This window comes from Malaclemys terrapin, chromosome 1 (genome assembly GCF_027887155.1).
Source record: "Malaclemys terrapin pileata isolate rMalTer1 chromosome 1, rMalTer1.hap1, whole genome shotgun sequence".
Lineage (NCBI taxonomy): Eukaryota > Metazoa > Chordata > Testudines > Emydidae > Malaclemys > Malaclemys terrapin.
In genome coordinates this window covers 306,163,327-306,187,862 of record NC_071505.1, presented here as the reverse complement: position 1 = coordinate 306,187,862, position 24,536 = coordinate 306,163,327, and the positions used below count along the sequence as shown (strand labels likewise).

General features: G+C 42.4%; 1 protein-coding gene across 2 annotated transcripts in view; it reads right to left on the bottom strand.

Annotated features, from left to right (window-relative positions):
• KATNAL1 (katanin catalytic subunit A1 like 1) overlaps positions 1–24,536 on the bottom strand; it is a 55,606-nt gene that overhangs the window by 3,720 nt on the left and 27,350 nt on the right. For both annotated transcript variants that reach the window (XM_054015369.1, XM_054015371.1), the window contains 7 exons: positions 23,368–23,536; positions 13,616–13,743; positions 12,468–12,573; positions 8,862–9,020; positions 5,410–5,536; positions 3,425–3,559; positions 92–218 (listed from right to left, as the gene is read on the bottom strand). In XM_054015369.1, the coding sequence (XP_053871344.1) occupies positions 92–218; positions 3,425–3,559; positions 5,410–5,536; positions 8,862–9,020; positions 12,468–12,573; positions 13,616–13,743; positions 23,368–23,536 (951 nt within the window). The remainder of the gene's footprint in view (positions 1–91; positions 219–3,424; positions 3,560–5,409; positions 5,537–8,861; positions 9,021–12,467; positions 12,574–13,615; positions 13,744–23,367; positions 23,537–24,536) is intronic.

Below are 24,536 nucleotides of genomic sequence, written 5' to 3'. Positions count from 1 at the left end.
TAAACATGGTAGGGTCCTGGTGCTGCTCTCTTTTACTGAGTAACATAATTATTGATTTTAGATTTGTTTGCAAATAAAGTGAACAAAATACCTGCAAACATTAGTTATATCAGCCCCAGAGTAGCCTTCAATCTTCTCAGCAATTTCTTCAAGGTGTATATCAGGATCCATCTCTACTTCCCGAAGATTAATCTTAAGCAGCTCTGCTCTGCCTTTTGCTAGGATACAAGAATCACTTGTTTAAAGTTTAACAATACTTTTGTTCAAGTCACCATGACACACAAATACTCAAAAAGACAAACACAATCTAGGCTTTAAATGGAAACTACAGATGAAAAGCCTCCTTATGATGGGTTATACAAACCTGCCACCAATAAGGAAGGGAATAAGCAGCTGCTCCGGACCCAGGCAGCCTCCCCAGGCCATATCTGCAAAGCATGCATGGCTTGGAGGAGGAGCACAAAAGGAATGGGTCAGCTCAGCAAGGCAGCATACAGTGGAGGTGAACTGACATACATTTGGAGTTCCTGGAAAGGTGCACTGCAGGAGCCCTGCTGCCTGATGCCCTCCTTTGGCAAAGTTGCCACACCAGAAGGGAAGAGCCTAGACATTCTCTGAAGGTTTGAGACTTTATCTTTGATTCCAGTTATTAAAAGTCTTTACAATAGAACCTCAGAGTTATGAGCACCTCGGGAATGGAGGTTGTTCGTAACTCGGAAACGTTTGTAACTCTGAGGTTCTCCTGTACTTCATGTGTTGTGAAAAGAGGGGACAGGGAGCAAGTGACCCAGAGAAGCAGCAGTGTAGCACTCTGGGGTGCAGGATGTAGCTGCTTACTACTGAGCCCTGGAGCGGAAGCTGGTGGAGAGCTTGCTCTACCACCCCTTAGGCTAGGAGTATCAAAGCCAGAAGTCTAACCATGATGGGCAATCTAGATGAGAGAAGGCACTAAAGACAGAAGAGTCAAGACCCTGACTCGGGAGCCCTTTGCTTTACCTAGAGGGCTATCCCATTGCTGGACTCTTATACTCCAGAAGGGGTGGACAGCAACGTGACACCCAGCAGGAGGGCTGCGTCACAGAAGGCGCACACTACCACAGGACTAGAGCAGCTCTCAACAGGGGGTGCCAGGAAAGAAAAGAACCTGGCATGACCTGCCTGAACACTGGGCAGCACCTGTGGTGAGTGATCTCCTTGATACTCACATATTAGAAAAGCAAAACCGATCACATTTTTGGCAGAGCATGTAGTTAAAAAATATCCTGTACAGACACTTCATAAAACAGTTCAGGAAGTGCAATCATACCAAATGCTTACACTTCTCAGGTGACAAAGCACTTAGCGATTTGCCTCATTCTGCACAATGTGCCTGAGACAAACAGATACTGTCTCTGGTATAATCACATACCTTGTTATGCATCATTTTCTCACTGTACACAGCTGACCAGCAGGGAATATTATTCTTACAAGACACAAAGGCGCGATCCTACAAACCTCTGCTGCTCCTCCTGACCCCTGGGATACACCCTTCTGTTCAGAAGTTGGACTGCACATTATTTACATAGTTTTATTAGAAACACCATGGACTTGATGACACAAATATTTCCATTTACATAGCGGTAGAGAGCATTCAGCAAAGCACTTAGCATATGCTAAACTTTAAGCACATGCTTAAGTGCTTTGCTGAATTGGGGCCCAACAGAGTTGCTGAAACCTCATGGAAAACAGAGAAATTATATTTACAAACAATTGCATTGGCCAATTTTCAAACACAGGTGCTGTGGCCATACCATGGTAACTGACTAAATAAGTACCCATTTACACAGCCAATTTAACCTTTCTGCACACAAAGCATGTGTGTATGCAAGTCCTACGCTTGTGATTTGGGAACCCACATTTGAAAATTTGTCCCTTTATGTTATTTTGAGGGGCAAGGGTGAAGAGAAAGAGGGTTTCTTTTCAGTTTTTTATTGCAAGGGAAAATGTACATTACATCAGCATCTTCATTTCTACAGCAACCAGCTTTGATGTCTTAAAAACAGAGGATGACCACTTTGAGAGGGAAGCAGCAAGATGAGCAGATAAAATCTTAAGAGCACAACTCCTGTTTTATAAGCGTCCCTGGTGACTAACAGAGAACAGTGAAAAAGAAAATATAGAAAGTATTTATACTACTGTGGTACCTAAGTGCCTTACAAAATTACCTATAATCCAGAAAGGGGGTCTGTACAGAGAGAGGGCATTTTCTTTAGAAGGGTTATTTATTTACAGAACACCATAGATGCACATATGACACACAATTCTGCATGTTTCTCTAAAACACAATATTTTCCTAAGTTTTTCCCAGGGCCTTATGTCATTTTAGAAATATCACATTATAAAATTCACACTACACCAGATCCTGCAATTTATTTATTTTGTTTAAACTTTTTCCAACTGAAATCCCTGGTGATCTCAAATTACAAAGCATGAATGTAAATACATCATCTGGAGACGCACAGAACAATTTAACTTCCTCATATGCGGAAAAAGATGATAGAATGTAAACTCACAGCTACAGTGGCAAATCTACTTCATGTAAGAAGTGCAGGGTGTATTACACTACGTCTAAAGCAAGTCTTGTTCAATTAGAAACCAGAGCAAACGGATAGAATTTTAGACTAATCGGTCAAAAAGACAGTCATCCTGTTATGAGCTATTACTGTCTGTGAGCTGCAAAAAACAAGCTGTATACCTATTAAATATTCTTATACCTGTTAAACTCTATCACAACGGCTGTCACCATGAACACACATCTTGTTATCTTGTGTGCTCATGCAGTGACACAAGGCATCCACTGTCCCAAGAAGGAACAGAGCTATACAACCTTCAAGTGATTTGAATCTTGAAATGAATAGGGTATACGAGGGACAGCCAGGAATGAATGACAATACAAGCCAAGGCATCTTGGGCAGGAAAGCAATCAGTCTGCTACATTTTGAGTGACTTGAAGTCTAGGCATAAAGGCCAGCAAGCAGTGATTTACAATGTGCTAAGCTTGAAAGTGATAATTCATGGATCCTCTTCTCTGCATTCATCTGCAAGGGCATGGGAATGCATTTGCAATATTTCTTAAAAAGTCCAAAGGCTTCCTTTGATGATCACTCAAGGATTGACTGCAACATTTAAAATCATTCCAGGCTCATTAAAACTAACTTGGTTTCAAAACGTAAGAACCCATCAATGGGTCTGTAATGAAATACCATAGCTCATTGTTTCTGAGCTCCAAGCAATTGTTTTAAAGAAAACAGCCAGCCATGTTATTAACCCCACAAATGCAATATTTAGAACAGAAATATCAACGGTCTTCACAATCCTAAGAGATACAGTGAAGAACAGTTTCCTAGAAAAAACATTTAAAGGAAAATGCTTGTAGCAATAGTACCTGTTGGCAGAGGTATATAAATCCGTTTCTCTAATCTTCTTCGCAATGCTTCATCAATATCCCAGGGAAAGTTTGTAGCAGCCAGCACCATCACCATTTTGGAAGGGTCATCGTTTTCTAGTGCACCACCTACTCCTGCAAGTCCAACGGTGTAGGAAAGAGTCATTTTAATGTTCATAGCAAATACCAGGCTTGCTAAAGGTGCTGGACTGACAAACCTTGGAGAAGGAGGCACTGCATTTATCAGTACATGGGCACAACATGGGTGCAAGCTTCTCTACACCACTCTCCCAACATACCCCAGCTCTGCTTTGGAGGCAGCACTTACTTCTAGGAAGGAGAGAACAGTTTATTCTGCCTGACAGTTCAGTTCTTGGCCGCTGCCAGACTGCCAACAACGTAGTTTTGTGATGCGTGGACACTTGCCCACTATGAACTGAACTGAAATTACCAACTTATTCTGTATTGGCCACTAAAGAGATGGTAAAAAACTTTCAGTCAAGCAGTTAGATTAAAAAAGAAACTGATTCCCTCTGGGCAAAAAAGCTGTTGTCCCTTCATTTTCTGTAGTGTGCCCAGTGGTGGACAGCACCGCCGGGCGAGCGTGACAGGGAAAGCCTCCACACGCCAACCTGGCTCCCTGGCAAAAGCCGGGGATGGCAGGGGAAGCCCCCTCACCCCAACCCTACTCTCCTGCAGAACGGGGGAAGCCCATGCATCCCCTCACCCCGCTCCCCCGCAGAACGGGAGAAGCCCCTGCACCCCCCGACCCTGCTTCCTGACAAAAGCTGGAGGGCAGCAGGGGAAGGCCCCAGCGCCCTCTGACTCCGTCCCAGGCAGAAGCTGAGGGTAGCAGCAAGGGAAGCCCCCGCGCTCTCTAGCAGAAGTGCCAAGCGGGCAGGAGAAGCCACAGTGTCCGTACCCTGGGTCCCCGCAGAAGCCACGGGGCGGCAGGGGAAGCCCCAGCACCCGGACCTCTGCTGTGGCCCTGGGACTGAAGGATATCTCGCTACCTGCCACAGCCTCAGGGCTGGGGGAGGTCTCACTCCCCGTTGCAGCCTGGGGCTGTGGTGGAGAGGGACAGAGCTTCTCTGGTCTTAGGGCCACAGTGGGGTGGGGAGTAGAAAGTAGCAAATGGGTTGCAGGGCCGCAGTGGAGGTGCAGGATGGGGGGGGAACAAAGGTGGGGCCTGGGAAAAGGGGCACAAAGAGATGAGGCCATGGGTGGAGTTGCAGGCAGAAGGGCTGGAACTGGGGCAGGACTGCAGGTGGAAGAGGTGGGGTGGGCCCCCCCACTTGCTCTGGGCCAAGGCCCCAGGAAACCTTAATCTGCCTCGGGGTGTGCCTACACACTTGGGGGTGCTGCCCTACAATGAGCAACAACAGAGTGGGGGGTAGTCAAACCCCTGTACCATAAATATTCCTTTGAAGCTGGTGTTAAATGGTCCATATACAAAGAATAGTGATCCAATGGTAAATCTTATTAATAAAAGGACACTAGTTGTCAATGCAAGGTCTGGTCTAGTCAAATCAAACAAAGAGGTCCTGAGTGGAAGAGTCAAGGAAGGCGTTTGTTCACAACTTTGTATTGCAGAAACCCCTTGTGCACTGCGCCACACACAAACGTCTGTGTTAAACTGCATGAATGTTCAAAATATGCTTCTCCTAGAGCAGGCTACATTTTTCAAATGAAAGTTTATTGAATATGGCTTTATATAAAACAAAACTTTTGCAGCAACGTTATGCTTATAAAAAATATACTTTAAAAAAATTAAATATTCTGGACTCTCATTCACCAAAATATGGGCCCATTTTGAACACTTCAGAATTAAAGAGAGATCTTTTCTCTCCTTCCCCCCCAATAAAAAGAGGTGGTTGTTTTCTGCCAGCTCTACTCATTTCTGAACAATGAAGTGTCTACAAAGCATGTCACATAACCAGAAGAGAAACAGCAGCTCAACTCGGAGGTATCTAAACACCAATTACCATCCATCTGAACCAGCAGCTCCGACTTGACCCTGCGACTTGCTTCATGTTCGTCGGAAGTGCCTCTGCGGCTGCAGATGGAATCGATTTCATCAATGAAGATTGTTGTTGGCGCATAAAACCTGGCCTTTATTGAAGTGAAAATACAATTACTTAGAATGCAGTCGCAAGCACCAGCCCCAGTCAGGCTTCAGGCCCTATTGTGCTCAGTGCTGAACAAATGGAATATATATCCCAGCCACAGAAAAATTCATCTGAGATCCTGACCCTGCAAAGACTTCCCCATGTGCCTAACTTTACATCCCCCCAGCCTTCCCCCCCACCCCCACAGTCATAACACTGAGGTCAATGGTAACTTTCACAGTGCAGAAAGTTAAGCATGTGCAGAAGTTTGTGTGTGTTACTTGTTTTCTTGTATGCAGTGTAGTTGTAGCTGTGTCAGTCTGAGGATATTAGAGAGACAAGGATTATCTTTTACTGGACCAACGTCCATTGGTGAGAGAGGCAAGCTTTCAAGCCACACAGAGCTCTTTGGGTCCAAGAAAGATACTCCAAATGGCACAGCTAAATACAAGGTGGAACAGATTCTTTAGCATGTATTCTAAGGGACCATTCAAGGTAGAGTGGCCCATTAACACCTCTGCAGTCATAGGACAAAAAAGGGAGGGGGGGTTAGTTGGTTACGGATTGTTGTAATAAACCATAAATCCAGTGTCTCTGTTCAGTCCATGATTTTTAGTGTCTAGCAGAGTAATGAATTTAAGCTCTGTGAAAGAATGTACCTGTGTCCACACCCTACACACTGTTGTAATAATCTTTGTACAAAGTATGCCTTGTAAGGTGTCATTTGAAGACTCAATTTGCTCATCAATATTGTCTTGATAAAATGTGTAGCAATACTGTATGCGCAGTTATAAGATTTCCATGGGCGGTGCGTGAACTGCTGGCTGGGGGAGGCTAACCCCCAACCCCGCCCCTTCCATCCCCCACCGGAGCCAAGCCCTCCCTTCCCCCACCCCCTGCGGCTAGCCCCCCAGCCCCAAAGGAGCGCCGGGAGGGTGGGCGGCCCCAGCACCAGCCACAGCCTCCTCAGTTCAGGAGCACGGGAAGGCGGGCGCTGCATGACCCCAGCCACACCATTGGTGCACTGGGGGGACTGGAGCCAGAGAATTGAACCCACACGCAGGGAGTGGTCACGGCAGGGGGCGGGGTCATGCCTGAATGTCTGGGGAGTCTGAGCCACCCCCAGCTAATGCGACCCGCTGCCCATGAAGATTTCCCTGAAAGATGTTATTAACACATGTTCCAAACTGAGATGGCAAACACATCTGTCTCAAACAAAAGAATGTGCTCTGCTTAATCTGCATTTAAGAAGTAAACAAAGTCATCAAGCAGGAAGGAAAACAAAAGAAGCTCCAACAGGTGAGGAAGAGCAGCAGGGAAGATCCCTTTCTGTAGATGCTCTGTCTCCCGAATCTCAGCTGCAAATGTTTTCCAAAGGGGTGGCTGACACTATAGAAAAGGGGGACAAACACCCCAAGCCACCCCCTCTCCTCCCTCTCTTTCTGCCCATCAATTCACTGCATGGGAAGAGACTGTCTAGGAAGGAGTACGGCAGAAAGGAATCTAGAGGTTATAGTGGACCACAAGCTAAATATGAGTCAACAGTGTGATGCTGTTGCAAAAAAAGCAAACATGATTCTGGGATGTATTAACAGGTGTGTTGTGAGCAAGACACGAGAAGTCATTCTTCCGCTCTACTCTGCTCTGGTTAGGCCTCAGCTGGAGTATTGTGTCCAGTTCTGGGCACCGCATTTCAAGAAATATGTGGAGAAATAGGAGAGGGTCCAGAGAAGAGCAACAAGAATGATTAAAGGTCTTGAGAACATGACCTATGAAGGAAGGCTGAAAGAACTGGGTTTGTTTAGTTTGGAAAAGAGAAGACTGAGAGAGGACATGATAGCAGTTTTCAGTTATCTAAAAGGGTGTCATAAGGAGGAGGGAGAAAACTTGTTCACCTTAGCCTCTAAGGATAGAACAAGAAGCAATGGGCTTAAACTGCAGCAAGGGAGGTCTAGGTTGGACATTAGGAAAAAGTTCCTAACTGTCAGGGTGGTTAAACACTGGAATAAACTGCCTAGGGAGGTTGTGGAATCTCCATGTCTGGAGATATTTAAGAGTAGGTTAGATAAATGTCTATCAGGGATGGTCTAGACAGTATTTGGTTCTGCCATGCGGGCAGGGGACTGGACTCGATGACCTCTCGAGGTCCCTTCCAGTCCTAGAATCTATGAATCTATGAAAAGGAAGAAGGGGTTCTGGCCTAAGAAGTTTGGCCAATAAGCCTGTTGAGAGCACGTGGAGAGAAAAACTTCGCTTTGCATTTAACATAGTTAAGGCGCTAGTTGTGTTTTATCTTTATTTTTCTTGTAACTACTTCTGACTTTTATGCCTCATTACTTGTATTCACTTAAAATCTCTTTGTAGTTAATAAACTTGTTTTATTGTTTTATCTAATCCAGTATGTTTAAATCGAGGTGCCTGAAGAACTATTTGAAATACTAAGCTGGTATATTATCTTAAATAAAAAAAAAGAGACTTAACATACTTGTATTGTCCAGGAGAGGGCTGGGCAGTACAGGACACACATTTCTGGGGGTGGAAATCTAAGACAGGGAGTGAGCTGAGGTCACCCTGCAGCACACACAGACATAGCTGGCAGTGACTTGCATGCTGGAGGCTGTTTGTGAGCAGTCCAGACTAGAGGCTACAGCAACAAATCAGTATAAAGTTTATAGGGCAAGGATGACACAGATACTCATTAGTCTAGATTGTACCCTGGGTATGTCACAAGCTCCCAGGCACATCTTTTGAAAGTGTTGTGCAGGTTTCCTTTAAGGATGCGGATTGATAGGGATTGTTCTATATCTGACCTTTGTTTTCTTAGGTCCTGATCCTGCAAAGGAGGTGAGGGAACAATCAAAATATACTATTTGTAATATACATATTGTGCTTCTTGTGAAGTCAAAGGTTGGGAGGGGAGTTTCCAGCCTATCTAAAAGTCGCAAGGTGTTTTAATGGGCACCATCTTGGAAGTGCAGAAGCAAATAAGGATGAGGTGAGGGTAAATGGCATATTTGCACACACACATAACACAGTTCCTGGGGTGAGACTGTGTGTAAGTATTTCTCAGCTGCAGTTTAGGATCTGGCCCTTGATTTTCAGAAACCAACCTTCAGCTTGGAACAGAGAAAATAGATGAAACACATTTTGCTTCTAGAGACAAGGGTAATTTACTCCACAATCCTCAAATATACATCAAGAAGGGCCTGCTATATAAGCGTGCACACCCATCCACTGGAGAGGTTCTAGGGATAATGAACTCAATCCTGCAACAATGTGCTGTGAGGGGCTTGATAAACCAACAAAGGTCCCTAGCATCGAGGACTTACCATTTCAAACAACAGGCGGACTAGCTTCTCAGACTCGCCCCTGTATTTGGACGTCAGAGTGGAGGAGGAAACATTGAAGAATGTTGTCCCACATTCCGTAGCAACGGCTTTTGCTAGCATAGTTTTGCCAGTCCCAGGGGGGCCAACCATCAGAACACCCTAAAATTCCATACAGAGTAATAAATAAATGACAAGAGGAGACCCCCAAATTCAGCCCTGATGTAAGCAAAATGCTAGTCCACAGCAATCAGCTGAGTTGCACTAGGTCTAAATGTGACCCAAGGTCTGCATTTTAATTGCTTAAAAACCTAACTCTGCCACATGCCTGGGCCTGCTTTTTGTTTCCAAGCACTTGTTTCACTGAAACTATTAATTGTATACGTGGGCTTCTCATGTTATTTATTCTTACTAAGGTACTTACATGGCCCCCATTACCACAGTATCTGAGTGTCTCAAAAATCTACTGTATTTATCCTCACAGCACCCCCTATCAGGTAGGGAAGGACTATTATCCCCACTATACAGAGAGGAAACAAACACAGAGAGGCTAAGTGACTTGTCCAAGGTCACACCGGAAGTCCATGGCACAGCAGGGAAATGAATCCAGTTCTCCCAAGTCCCAGGCTAGTGGCCTGACCATCCTTCCATCTCCCATCCAGGTAAAAGAGACAGCAAAGTGGGAGAGCACTAGTCTCCTCTACATCAGTGCCTGTTTGGTTCACCGAAGTGTAAAAGACATTATGGATGGAGAGACAAAGTTCTCAGGGCCCAAATTAGGCGTCCACACTGGGGCTTGCTAATCATCTTGACTGTGAAAAAAGGCATTAGTTTTTAAATGGGCTCTCAGGGCAAGAGTTCCTGAAAACGAGTGGTGGTAACAACCATTTCCTCTTCTGTAGTAAGGTTAGAACTGCCCTAAGATGGAGAGTAATACTTGATAATTAAATAATTACTTTAAATAAATTCATCAAGATACTCTGAAAATCTGCTTTCCAAACTGTGGGCCTCCCTCAGCCATCGTGGTAATGAACGACACAATGTTTTCCCCACCCAGCAAGGGATAAGGAGAAATATGGAAACGCCAAATGCTCTGCTGTCGCGAATATGGCAGCTTTCTGAAATGCAAGATCTGATTTCATACTAAACAAGAGCTCACTGAGGTAAAGTCAGACTGTGTTTCAAGGATAATCAAATTAGCTGGAATTAGATTTGCACATCATAATGTGCTTTGCAATTAATATCTTACATAAAATACCACAACAATAAAATATCTGTTAAACGCGATCCATGCTGCAAATTAAATTTTGTCTGTTCTACACAAAATTTACCACAAGGAGCACAAAGAATGACATGGAAGAGATCTATAAAAACAAATCAACCGGGAATACAATTATTCAAAAATGTTTTCCCCGTACTCATCAAGAGCAATAGCCTCTCTGTGCCTACGTTTTCCATTAACCATTAATACCTTTATTGCCATTTAACACTTAGCTATTGCAAGCTCCCACAGACATTAATCGGTAAATTAAATTACAAATGATCATATTCCGTCCAGAGAGCTGACAATCCACCTCCCTTTATAAGGATGCCCAAGTTATCCTAAACTTCAAGGCAGCAACTATAAAAGATAAATGGACTCCTGTTACACAAGTTCATCCAGGCATTGTCTACACTGGAATGTTAGTCCCTGCTAGAGTTGCCCCTTACAGCAATACTAGTGGAGGACCATGGTGTACACAGGGGAACTGGATAAAATTCTGTGGCCTGTACAATACATCCTTGCTATAACGCCCTTTACAGTAACAAACCTGGTCCCTGGATCCCACCTCAAGCCTCACCGCAGCCCCTAGGCTGGAAGAGCTCTCTTTTACTATAACAAACCCCTGGCTCTAACGAACGATGGCTTGGATCCTTAGGGGTTTGTTATAGTGGGGGTGTACCGAACATACAAGAGGTCAGACTAGATCTAACGATTGCTTCTGAAGTTAAAATCTATGAACCTCATGGTTTACACCGGTGCAACTTGATTTGCATCTGCGTCGAACTTAGACTGAAAGCAGAGGTAACTGCCCCAGTTCAAATCACTTTAGGGGTTTGCACCAGTCTGGCTACACTGGAGGCTAAATCCCACTCTAGACAAGGCTTCAGTCTTAAAATGAATAGCCATACGGGGGGCCAAGTTCTGCCTTGAATTATACCCCATCCAATGCCAATGGATTCAAGGGGCCTAACTGCTCACTGTCTTACACCTTGGGTCGTCATTTATCCCTATGTAAACGAGGTGTAACATTACCAAGTGGGAATGGTAGCATTTTATGTTCACTTTGCACAAGTGTGAATGACCTCATAGGGTGCAAAGCAGTGGGAGAATGATGCCAACTGGGGATGCACAAGATGTAAGGATCGGTGCACAATGTGAGCCTGAATTTCTAGCTAAGCTAGACAGATGCACAAGGAGGAAGGAGGAGGGTGAAGCAAGAGCTGCTTTCTCTCTATACAACCTGAGAGTCTGGCAGTTACTGACTAGTTAAAATCTTTTATGAGCACAAAGCCTTCTTTACTCTTCCTCTGGGGCTCTGTTGATCCAGTGTTTCCCAATAAGAAGCTAATACGCACTGCAGAGAGTAAGTGGTTTGATGAAATCACTGCAGGGTTATTTCTTGTAGTTATAACTATCACTAGTGGAGCAGTGGGATGCCCAACTAAAGACAGGATCCTCTTGGCACAAACACAGGTCAGAGAAAGGAAACAACCACTCTTGGATGTTCAGAAAGTGATGGCTGCAAATGCATGACACCTATGTTTAGTCAGGAAGAGTGCTGGCCTATGAGCACCAATGGGTTTAGGAGAGAAGAGGGGTTGTGCACTCCCCACACAGGCCTCTAGTATGTGGAGGACCTCAGGCACACTAGCCCGCTTAGAGAGGGTTAACAGCCACATTCTGTCTGCTTCTCCCACAGGGCAAAGTGAAGAAGAAAAGCTCCAGCCATGAAAGGGAAGCCACAATCCCACCCTAACTACTAACTGGTTAGGTATTTAGAACAAGTATGTGCTTAAGTACATTGCTGAATCTAGGCCTTAAGTCCTGGGACTGCTCATGTATTTAACATTAACCACATGCTTAAGAGCTTTGCTGAATCAGGGCCATAAAGAGGATATTCAATAGGAAATATCTTCCTGGACTTCATCATCATAACTAACTCAATGAAGTGACAAGCCCACAATTGTATCATAAGACATTCCCTGAATAAGGGACAATCAATCCCATACCAAAAGCTAGGTCATTTCATTTTCTGTTTACACAGCAGCTCATATGCTTCCTCAACAATTTTTTTTCAAGTTGTGAATCAGATCCAAATTGGGCTCCCACTTACTGTGGCCCAGCTACTCTGGATCAATCCCACATTTATTATAATTAAGGAATTATCCATCCTTGCTAAATAAATGTGTATTTTAGGCTATTACTGCAGTATAATAGCTATAAATACTACGGTATACTATCAGTAAAAGGGAGCATGAGTATATGATGCTACGCTCATGTAGATACAACTTGGCATACACGAAAGTGCCATGACCAGTTCCCAGAATGTGGTCGTACATTCTCACCTTCCACGGCCTTCTGATCCCTTTGAAAAAATCAGGCATCCACATCGGCAGAACCACCGCTTCCCTTAGTAATTTCTTGGCTTCTTCCAAATCTGCTATGTCATCCCTGCGAAAGACCAGCACAAATTTACAAAGCATAACATTTCACTTTGTTTTTAAGCCATGAAAAACAGAGAAAAAGTATTGTATTTACCACTATCCTTTTTATTATGCCAGTATGTTCCTATTGAGAACATTGCTATAAATCTCTGGCCTTACGTTGTCCTCTCCTGTGAAAGGCAGCAAAAAAATTACTTTCAGCTAAGGTTACTATGGCACTCAATTAAAAATTGTTTTGGCTCATGTAATCAGGGATCCTACTTTTCCATGTTAAAAAAAATCCAAAACTCTCTAATAAAGAATCAAATATCCATGTTTTTCCATGATTAAAATGAAACACTGAATTAGCCTCAGTACATATGGGTATCAGTTGAACACAATGTTTTATTGATATACAGTAGAATCCCATTTAGCCAAGCCTCCATTATCTGGCTCTTCATATTAACCAAACCACCAGCAGCCTGGGATCGAAATAAGGGTAGAAAGCTCTTGCCAATTCTCTTGATTATCCGATCTGGCCCTGTGGTCCCAATTAGATCAGATAAACAGAGTTCCACTGTAAATTTAAAGCGCATCCAAAAATCAATCACAAGAGGAGGAGGTTGCACACATTGAATACGTGACACTGGTACTTTCAGTAAAATTTAGTTAATAGTTAATATATGTTTTTATTTTTTCACAAAATGTAAAAACTAAAGATTCTCTGTAAAAATGCAAAATCCATGTTTTTCCTCGTTTTTCCCCATTGCAAATGGATTTCTAGGATCCCTAGTGATCATCAAAACAATACTTTTAATGTTCTCTGGGATGCGGTTAGGCTTTTGAGTAGGTACTCGTAATGGACATTTTGCATATCATACTGGTTAAGAATGAAAGTCTTACTCTGCAATCAAATTAGTATGCGATTAGAACCAGAAGCCCTCGTTTCCCCTATTTGGAAAGTCATGGCTGTTTGCCACTTTAAAAGAGTTAAGATCCCAATTTAATTAGCGGACATGCTCTTTCTCCTCCAACCTAGCTAAAGAATTTAACGGAGAAAATTCTCATACCAATGAATGCTTGGATTTCTTGATACAATGTCCCTTTCCAGTGCTTCAACCAGGTCTTTATCATATCCTGCTCCATCAAATTTCTGAATTTCCCCATCACCAGCACCTTCCTGTGGAATTTTCTTTCCCTAGGAACATTGAGAAATTACAGGAGTCTATCATGAAACTTTTACTTTTAACAGCTCCAAGATTTGAATCATAGAGTAAAACTGTTCAATTGCTAAATGTTTAAGCCAAGAGAAATTTCAGATTTTTACACAGAACTGTGGGCTGTCTCATTCCTCCGACAGCCAAGGAAGCACAATATTTTCACATCTTATCTCCACAGTCTCAAGATACTTGTTACTATCACCAGGCCAACAGAATGTGCTATAGAGTCACACGTCTTTCGTAAAGGGGAGTTACCTTGATCCCCAAATCCAAAAATTAGTTTAAAATGTTGTTTTTTTTAATTTACAAACTAGACTCTAGTAGCAATAAGTCACTTTAGATTACCAGCACACTTCTTGTGATGTTCAACACACGAGGCAGATGCAGCACAAGCCTATCTGTGCATACCCGGTCGTGACGTAATGCTATATTAGATCCTGGCTTAGGACAAGTTTGTCCAAAGGTGCATTTTGATTGGCTAGCTGGGCCTGATGATGCTACATCTACTAGGCCAGCCGGTACTAATATACATCTAGACCCTGCCACCAAAACATTTTTTTAATCCCTATACCTGTTCTCTTTAATGGGAGAAATAAGATTTTTTCTGCCTGGTTTTTAACGGATAAATATTTTATTTATTTATTTCAATATAGTCAGGACTTAAAGAAAAGGTCTTCCCTGCTCGGCTGCTTCTTTTCCCCCAAACTCCGGCAATTGTCTATTTCCTATTCCCTTTTTCTGTCTCACAACCCAATCCCACACACTGTCGGGATACTTTAAAGTTCATTTAAAAGGCTGCATTAGGAGCCCTAAAGTAGGGTTGTCAGGTGTCTAGGGTTGCCAATCCTCCAGGATTGGCCTGTAGTCTCCCAAAATCGTTATCTAGCTCCGTGACTATTGAAAGCAATCCGGGAGATTTTAATAGGATATTTTAAGAAAATGATAATACATCATCACGTTGGGGAAAAAATCTCCTGGAATAGCTTTGGTGAGAGTTGGCAACCCTTTTTGACTGGAAAGTCCAGTTACTGGGGGGGGGGGGGGGGGGGGGGAGGAGGGCAGGAGTGGCAGCCTGTCACCCCTTTCATGAGCATGGTTTGCAGGGCTGTGGCGGAGGACAGAGTGTGCAAACGGGGTAAGGGGTCCCAGTGGACATAGAATGTGCCGCAGGAGGGACGGAAAGCAAACTGCTCCACCCGCCAGCGCTTCCCCTGGCCACGCTAAGGCAGCTCCGGGGTGGCAAGGGCTCAAGTGAGCCGGAGAGGGGGCTGCTGGGCAAGCCGCACAGAAGGAGGCGGGAGGTTGCTGTGCAGGACTGCTGCGTCCTAGCTCGCCAGCGGGGCTGCCTGGCTGCTCCCACATGGCCGCAGCGCTCGGCTACCTGAATTCCCAGATGGCCTGCTGGAGCTGGGGTTTGCAAGTCTCTTGGGCAACTCGCACTGGAGTTGAGGGGGAAAGCAACAAGGTTAGAAGAGCGTGGGGGAAGAGGAGGAACAGGGGCATCTAGTTTTCAGAAACTAGAAAGTTGGCAACCCTACATTTCAGCCTAATTATTGTTTTTATTAAAGGTGCATCCGATGTGTTCAGAACTGTCCCACAAGTGGATAAAACAACCTCAGCCCCAAACTGATCATAAACTCCAAAGTTAGTAATTCCACAGCTCTGCTGATCTTATGGGAAAAGCAACATCTTTCCTCTGAAGCAACACTTCTAATTCTCCTCTAACACTTCAACAGGAAACTACTTCCCCGCCCAGCCCAACAGCAGGACTAAGTGGAGCCTGAGGAGCAACTGCATTAAATAAATAAATTAAATAAATAAATAAATAAATAAATGGAGATATCCCATCTCCTAGAACTGGAAGGGACCTTGAAAGGTCATCGAGTCCAGCCCCCTGCCTTCACTAGCAGGACCAAGTATTGATTTTGCCCCAGATCCCTAAGTGGCCCCCTCAAGGATTGAACTCACAACCCTGGGTTTAGCAGGCCAATGCTCAAACCACTGAGCTATCCCTCCCCCATTGCTTTTAACTGAACTCGGCTAAACTGGAAGCTGGTTTAGAGCTCCTAACACAGCCTCTAAGTACAATTAACAAAGTTAAAGTATCCCAGCTGCCTCAGAAAAGCAGCCTCTGGGAAAGCGGACAGAGGCAGCATAGGAAGAGGGAGCCAGAGAGACAAATGAGCTAGCAGAGGAGAAAGGGGCAGTTAACAATGCCCCTTCCCTTTTCCCATTAATGCCCTTCCGGGAATAGTCTGTGCCCTTCTAGCTTCTTTCAACTCTCACTTTTATTACAAAACTGAATCCATAATAGCAAGCAAGTTGAAAGTTGCACTGGGACCAGAAACTTCTGTCAAAATGACACAGAGTCATGAAAAAAGGAACAATGAGAAGGGACCCATAGCATTGAAAAGATTTTAAAAGACAGAGTTATCTACCTATCTATAAAGGCAACAATAAGAACAGTATTCACAGTGACAAAAAGGTGTTTGCAGACTCTCTCTGATACTGAATTCTCTCTTACCCCCTACAATGAGCTAGGATTTTTTGTTTTATTTTTACAGTGGAAGGATTTGCTGCACCCGGAAAAGCTGATTTTAAGAGGATTTTTAAATTGAAACAAAATTAAGCCAAGCTTTAATAGCAATAAGCCAGGGGATGTTTCAATAGGCTATTGGTGCACTGCAAAGGTGACAGAAAGCAGCGGGGCTGAAAAACGTAGCTGAGGTGTGCTCCAACATTTGGGCAAACCAGAGTGTAGGTTATTGCTATGCAAAAAGATGGTACACAAATAAACAAAATACTGCAGAAGATAATGTGAGATCTATGTAGTGAAAACAAAAAACAGACAACGCCAGAGAGCCATCCACCCAGCTGCTGCGTACTGGGAGCATGCCAACAACTTTATTTATCCACTTGCACTCAGACCATTACATAACCATGTAATTACTACAAACAACCACAGGGTGGCAGCATAAAAGGAAAAGCCTGAACAAAAGGATTTGTAAGAATACTACAAGTACTGTCTGAAAATAACTGCATAACTCAATCAGTCTTATGCGAAATAAAAATAAAATATAAGAATGCTACAGGCTCTCATCTCCACTTCATGGTGCTCTCACGCACAGCTTTCACAAGTTGGCACTCTTCGAGCATAACAAGCCTTCTCAATTGTATGCATTCATTTATATGATAAATCATTTTTATATACTAAACAATCACATCTGAAAATTTGCCTCCACAGCAGAAGGTATTTTTTAAACAGTGTCATGTTATAAACAACCTGTTCTGACATAACTCATTTGAATTTCCTGCAGCCGTAGAGTTAGTTTTGAACTAAATGCCACTTTGCAGATTTTTTGACAATTTTAGTCCTGGTGAAAAAGGAGGTTACTTCCTGTAACTGGAGGTTCTTCAAGATGTGTGGTCCCTATTTATATTCCATACATTGGTGTGCATGTGAGCCATGCACCTGAGACTGGAAGTGTTTCTCAGCAGTGTCTGTTGACCTGCACACGTGTAGTGCATCCCTTCATGCTCGCAGCCGAGGATATAATAGATCGGGTGAGTCGATGCCTCACCAGGGTCCCTCTGTTGTGCAGTCTCGTCTGCAGCAGAGGACTTGAGGGTGGGTATTGGAATATAAATAGGGACCACATATTTCAAAGAACCTCCAGTTACAGGTAAGTAACTTCCTCTTCTTCTTTGAGTGATAGTCCCTATACATATGCCATACATGGGTGATTAGTGAGCAGTGAGGAAGTGCAGTCTGCAGTACTGCTTGGCCTACAGCAGCCTCCGTACCCGTTGCGTGTGCTATGGCATAGTGGACCGTGAACATGTGGATGGAGTGCCAGTGTTAGGTAAAAAGCAAGTCCTTACTCACCTCTCCAGCACCCGAGTTCGTGCGGAGTTGGTATGGGGCTCACAATCTGTCAGAGACCAGACACCAATTCGTTGATCAACGGGCTCACACTATCCTTAGCTTAAAAGGCTTCAGAGTAAGTGTGGCAAGTTTATTAGGGGTGAGCATCAATATTTATACACAGAAGTAAACAAAGTGATTAACAGATCATAATGGTCATGCATAATCAAACAAGATTTTACAGGATAAAACAGGTTAAAATGTAAATTCAAAAAGAGATAAGGGGAGATGGCTACTTAAGGGGAGGGGGGGGTGTCATGAGTAGTTCGCAGGTCAGAGCTTCGGTTAAAAGTTCAGACAGAGACATCAAGTCTGGGTTAAGTTTAAGCTCATCAAAAGTTCAGACTCAACACCAGGTAGCTGCACTACAGATTGTGCCATGAGATGTCCATCAGGCAGGCCAATGTGGATGCTTACGCTTGTGTAGAGTGCACTGTAACTCCATCAGGTGGGGAAATGTTGGATTGTGTGTAGCATTATGCACCCAGAGACTGAATTGGAGATTTATTAGGAGAAGAGGGTTTGGCCCTTGGATGGGTGAGCAATGGCCACAAATAGTTTTGGCGATGTGCAAAAGGAGCATGTCCCGTGGAGGTAAAATGCCAGTGCACAGCAGATATCAAGGGAGTTCAGGACCCTGTCCGCATGGGAGGCGTATGGTTTGGGGCAGAAAACAGGTAGGTAGATGCACTGATTTAGGTGGAACTTTGACGCTACTTTTGGGAGGAATTTAGGGTGTAGCCGTAAGGACACTTTGTCCTTGTGGAATACAGCGTAAGGGAGGTCTGCAATCATGGCCACCAGTTCACTGACCCGGCTAACTGAGGTAATGGCTACCAAGAATATCACCTTAGGGAACACATTGCCAGTGGCTCTGTGAGAGCAGAGATAACGAGATTAAGGTCCCTCGGGGATTTGGGCTCGAATACTGGCGGGAAGATATTGAGTAAACCCTTCATGAAATGGATGGTGATGAAATCAGTGTTTATCCAATAAACAATAGAAAGACACTGGAAATGGTTACTTAAGGGCTCGTCTATATGGAGCAATAATGAGGACAACGGGGTGTAATTTCTAAAGCACACTAATATGTTGCACATTTGTAGGAGCAGGATTTTATAACTGTACTATGAGAATTAATGTATGATTTGATTTTATCCTGTCAGACACCCTTTTTGAATAGCAGAAAGGAATGACAGACCAGAACAATCCTTATGACTGATTATGGTCACCCTTTTGTTTTAGGGTAAGTTATAATATCTACTATGGTTTCCTATATGTATTGCAAATTAGGCACTCTAGTTAAATATACATTTCTTTTCTTTGCTTTAAGGTTTTAGTAAGTAAGAGACAGGATCTTGTATTGTGTCTATGTTAAGGAGATTAGAGGAATGTCGAGGGCCTGAAGCCCCAATGTGAATTGTTTTAGTTATAAGATTTAGCAAGGCTTGGTTTACAGTGTATTCTGCTGAATATAAATTGATGTCTGTGTACCTCTGAAGGGTTCTGTAAGAGATTGTTTGTGTGAATGAGGAATGCATGCATCAGGAAAAGATAAGGTGTGAAAGCTATCACAAATGTCCAGATGGTCAAGAAGAAGTGAGAGACTTGGAAAAAACAGGAGACAATCAGAAAACATCCATTGTATCCGATGCTAACCATGTTAGCAGCATTCCCAACCTCAGAGGTGAGGCAGGCACCCCCGAAGGCGAGACAACAAATAGGAGATAACGATGGGAAGCCCGACAATAACCATCAAATAATAACACCACTTAAGGACTAATGATTACAGGATGACATTGCAAAATGCAGGGACTCACATGGGAATTTACAACTATAAAGCTGGGGTGTTTTGCCATGGAACTCTGGGTTCAGTCCTGCAAAGCCTCGGAGCGTCGGATCGCGACCAACAAGAGCCCAGCTCCTCACTCGTGCTCAATCTAACTGGCCATTAGATTGGCTCGAGCTACAACAGACTGGTAACTATAAACATCAACTGGCAGGAGTGAGTGAGAGTGAGACTAAAAAGCATATGCTAACTATTGTATTTTCAATAAATGCAGTGTTTTTGCCTTCTCCTCTATAAAGATCCCATGTGCTTTGTATGAGCATAACACATTAATTGGTCTGTTTAGACCCTGCTGGTGCACACTAAAAGTTCCCTAATGCACTTAACCGTAGTGCTGTTTGAAACAGTACTACATTAAAGTTCACTAGGGAACATTACAGAGAGATTATGCATTACATAACATACTGGGATGCGTTATGTATATTGCATACATTACTCATTACAGAATATACAAAGAGGGCCCTGAAAAACCCTGATTCTTTGGACACTACATAAAACTCAGAAATTGCTAAAAATAAATTCCAAAAAATGAAATGAATAAACCCTCAAAAATAGAAGCTCTGCCAAAATGACACTCAAGCTGTAGAACCGGGCATTGTATTACTGATCTACACCTGAACTAAAGTAAGAGTTAAAATATTTACAGTTTTCACATGCAACAAAATGATTAATAGTAGTTACAAATAAGCCCAATTCTGAAGCCCTTATTTGGGTGATTAATCACTAGTCTTGCAAGTAGCTCCATTATTAATGTAATTGGAATTACTCACAGATTTAAGGATTAGTTGCCCAAATAATGGTTGAGTTATACATTCGTGGGTGGTTCTGATACTTTTCCAGGCATAACAGCATCTCCTTTTGTAGCATTAGGTTGGTAGAACTGCTCTGCATAGCTTTGGTGGCTTCCCTATTAGAAGACACTAATCTAATTTTCAGAGTACTCCCAAACATTCTCCTAGGGCGCACATGGGGCATTATACAACCTTTGTAACATACACACATTGCCTATTTAAAATAAGTGGCTGGGTTGACAGGCTGAAATTCCTGACAATATTCCAGTGGGGGGGACCACGACAACCAGCTTGGAGGCTTTCTGGACAGTAGAGAAAGAAAGGGAAAAAAAAACACTTGGGAAACTGCATTTTAAAGGGGTGCTAGTTCATAAACACCATCGGAGTTGGATCTCAGGGTAGAAATTATTAATTATGTAGCACCATAAACATGCAAATTACTTTAAAGGCAAATAAAGGACAAACTCCATGACCCTGCTTACAATCAGATTGAAGAGGTTGTTACATGGCTTGGGAAGGGGATGGTTACAAACCCATAAGATGAGATAGTGGTTTTGGCTACAAATCCAGAAAAAGAAGCATTTATATCTATGTATCAGCATTGGCATACCCATTGCAAGCTACAACCAATCACATTGCACCAATATCTTACTAGATGAGAATCTCATTTTTACAACTTCTAACATGATCTGGCCAAGCAACCAAACGAATCCCCTTTAAAATACAACAGTCCGTCATTTTAGAAATCTCTCTGCATGCTGTAGAGCAGCATGATTTATAGCAACAAGTGTCTATTCAACAGCCAACAGAATTTTAATCATCTTGTGCCCTACTCCAGTACATTTAAAAATAAATGGAACATAAGCAGCAACTGATCTCATGTCAACTGGCGTGCTGACAAAAAGAAATATGCTAATTTCAGCTTCATTCCAAACACTACATGACATCAATGCTTGTTAGCGGACAAGGATAAAACTGGTAGGAGAAATCTAAGTTCTTGCTTATTTTAGGTATTAATGTAAACTATGAGAAGGTTTTTAAAAAATATTCAGATAAAAGCAATTTTAAAAAGTTACGTACTATATGAAATATATTTCTATTTATGAAACTTCTCCATCTGGCTTCCCTGCTGTAGATTATTAGTAGTATTACTCCAATACTGTCCTAGAAGTAGTACCAGCACAGCCTCATCCATAGTAAAGCCTTATGATGCTCCTTACAGGAAACTTTAAAGTGCATGGTTTTACCCTCATTAGAGGCAAGACTTGAATGCATACATGCCTGGTGTATTAAACTAGTCACACAACATGATTCCAGTTCCTCATTTAACCAGCAGAACTGTAAACAATTTTCACCGTTCTTGAAAAGCTTTTTATAGCTTGCAGAGTGTTCCCTTGTTATCGTAAATCTTGCTGTTCTAAGTATGTAGAGAGAGATTTCTAAAATGATTCAACTTTAAACTTCAAATAAACTTAGAAGTGTATTCACTGGCACTGCTAGAAGACTATGTCCGAACAACCAGTGACAAGGAGGACTAGTGTTGCTTAATACCCTCTTCTACAGAATCAAAAACAACTGATATAAAGGTCACTTTTGTCTATCCCTTGACAGTGCTGGATTCTTCCCTTTAAGTCCTTTCTCATTCTTGAGTATTTAGTGTGTAGCTATGAAAACTTACCAAAATATTTTCTAACTCACCAATCACAACCTGTATTACACCACGAGCTCCAAATAGGTAAGATTCCATATCTCACAAAAGGCATCTCATTATGCTCCAGTCTTGTACTGTTTATACCCGTGATACTCCGACTGCGACCCATGAGCCACAAGTGGCTCTTTAACGTGTCTCCTGCGGCTCTTTGCAGCACATAATATTAAAACACTGTGTGATTTAATTATTAACCCCTCTAAGTTATTAACCAATCAGGATGCTTTTATGATGTTAACCAATTAAATTATTGACTTATTTGCTCTGAGAATAATATATATGTATTTCCCCTGTCATACTGTTTAAATATGAACAGTAGTAAATAAAACAATGAATTCACACTACTGTGGCTCTTTTGGTTAATTTGACTCCTGAACCACTGAGGTCTGCGTATCACTGATTTATACCATGGCTTCTATGGATTCCTGATAGTGACTCCACAGTTAAGGTTGTAAGGCAGTTTCAGTTATAAACACCCAATTTTTCACACACGCATCTTACTTTCTCAAAAAGAATTCCTTTTGAAATGTCTTCTATAGTTCCTACTGTCTTCTCTCTCACTCTAGTATTGTTTCTCTTTTTACAACAAACCTTTTCAAAAACTAACTTCAATTCCCAGCCCATTTTAATTCAGAATACTGTGTCGTCCGCCCAATGCTTTTCAAAGAAACATTTTCCTCTAAATGTCTTGTTATTTATAATAATAATCTCCTAATGATAGGATTCTTAAAAAAGCTTGGTTGTCTTTTTAATCGGAATGCTTTTGGTACATCTCCACCTGCTAGTTAAGAACATACTTAAAAATACTTTTGTAAATAATTGTAGACCACTGCAGAATTTACAGAACAATCTCAATTGTTTTAACTCCTCTTAATTTAAATCCTGCAGAATCCTAATAAAACTGCATAATATCTAAAGATACTCACTGATCTCACTTCTATATTATTCTTTACTTGGAAAACTTTATAATAGGGCCCAATTCTGATCTCTTACAACTGAATAGAATTTTCTCCTGATTTATACTATTATACAGGAGATCAGAATCAGGCCCATAATCTTGCTGAAACATGCAGAAAAACAAAGCTACAGTAAACTGTGCTGTTATAAAAAAAACCTTCCTGATTAAAAACAGTGCTGAGAGTTTAAAGCAGTATCCAGCTTGGTGATATTACAACTGAATCACTCCGTAATACGTGCTTTGTCCACAATCTGATGTGGACCCTCCATGTTGCCCTTGCACAGGAAAACTTAAGTTTTTGCTTATTTATTTAAAAAAATGCTTCACCCCTGCACACACAACTCTCCAACTCCTCTGCCCCCAGTTTTTACCTTGTCCTCTCTCCCTTTAGCTCTAGATTCCCTCTCTCTGCTACTGGCAGGCTTTTCACTTTTTGATATTGGGTGTGCTCTGCCCACAGGCCCTCGCGGCTGCAATCCTGGTGATTCTTTCCTCAAAGGTTTAACTTCTCGGTTGGGACGTTTTATCTGAGGTGGAGCCCTGGCAAACAAAGAAAATATATCAATCACAGTTTAAAAAAAAAAAAAAAAAAGATCAATACCAAAAACTCAGCACTCGTGACCAACCCTACAATAACCAACCAAAATGCATGTGGAAAAAACAAATCAGATTTCAGTTTCAGGCTCTGAGTTTCAGTTTCCTGTAGCTATAAATCATGGGACTAAATTATGCTATATTCAAAAGCACAGATCCTATAAGAACAGTTGTAGAAGAAATTCCGGGACCCATTCTCAATTGCCCCATGTGAAAGTGTCAACACTTACAAATTGTCCAGAAAGTTAGGACTAGATAGAACCAAACTGCATACTCAGACACCTTTGTATACCTCCCACTGACCTTAATGGAAACCGAGCTGTGGTATGAGGGGTCAGAATTTGGTTTTAAGATTAAACTGAGGTCATATTCATTTTGCTTGGGAGGTCAGTTTAGACTTGAAATACAGAACAAAATATATGGCCAAGATGTAATCAATTTAAACGACTGTTCCCTCTAATAAATCCCTTTATTCATGTTTGCTGCCATTGTTTCAAAACTTGCAACTACTTTCTTGAAAGATTAATTTTTTTAAGTCTCTCACACACACATTTTCACAAACTGGATGTGATTATTAAGTATTTACTTCAAATAATTTTTCATCATGCGTAAAGAAACAGAGTTGCTGCTACTGTTACCGTTTAAAGTAATTTTCTTTAGTCATCTGCAGCCGCATGAGACTAATTTATTTTACAAGTGGGGTTGACCTGCTGGGATGGGTCACCTCTCCCATCTATGACCCTACACCCAAGCCAAGAAACAGTTTAATCTATAAACAACATAAATAAATAAATCCACTTTGCACTGCCCTTCATCCAAAATTGCCTGCAAACTTTAAAGCTCACTGTGACACTGGCAGACCAGGTGCCAGCTCGTACTAAGGTCCCCATGTCTCAACTGAACATTGACAGATACATAGCTGGAGCCAGTCTGGCTGTTAGTATTG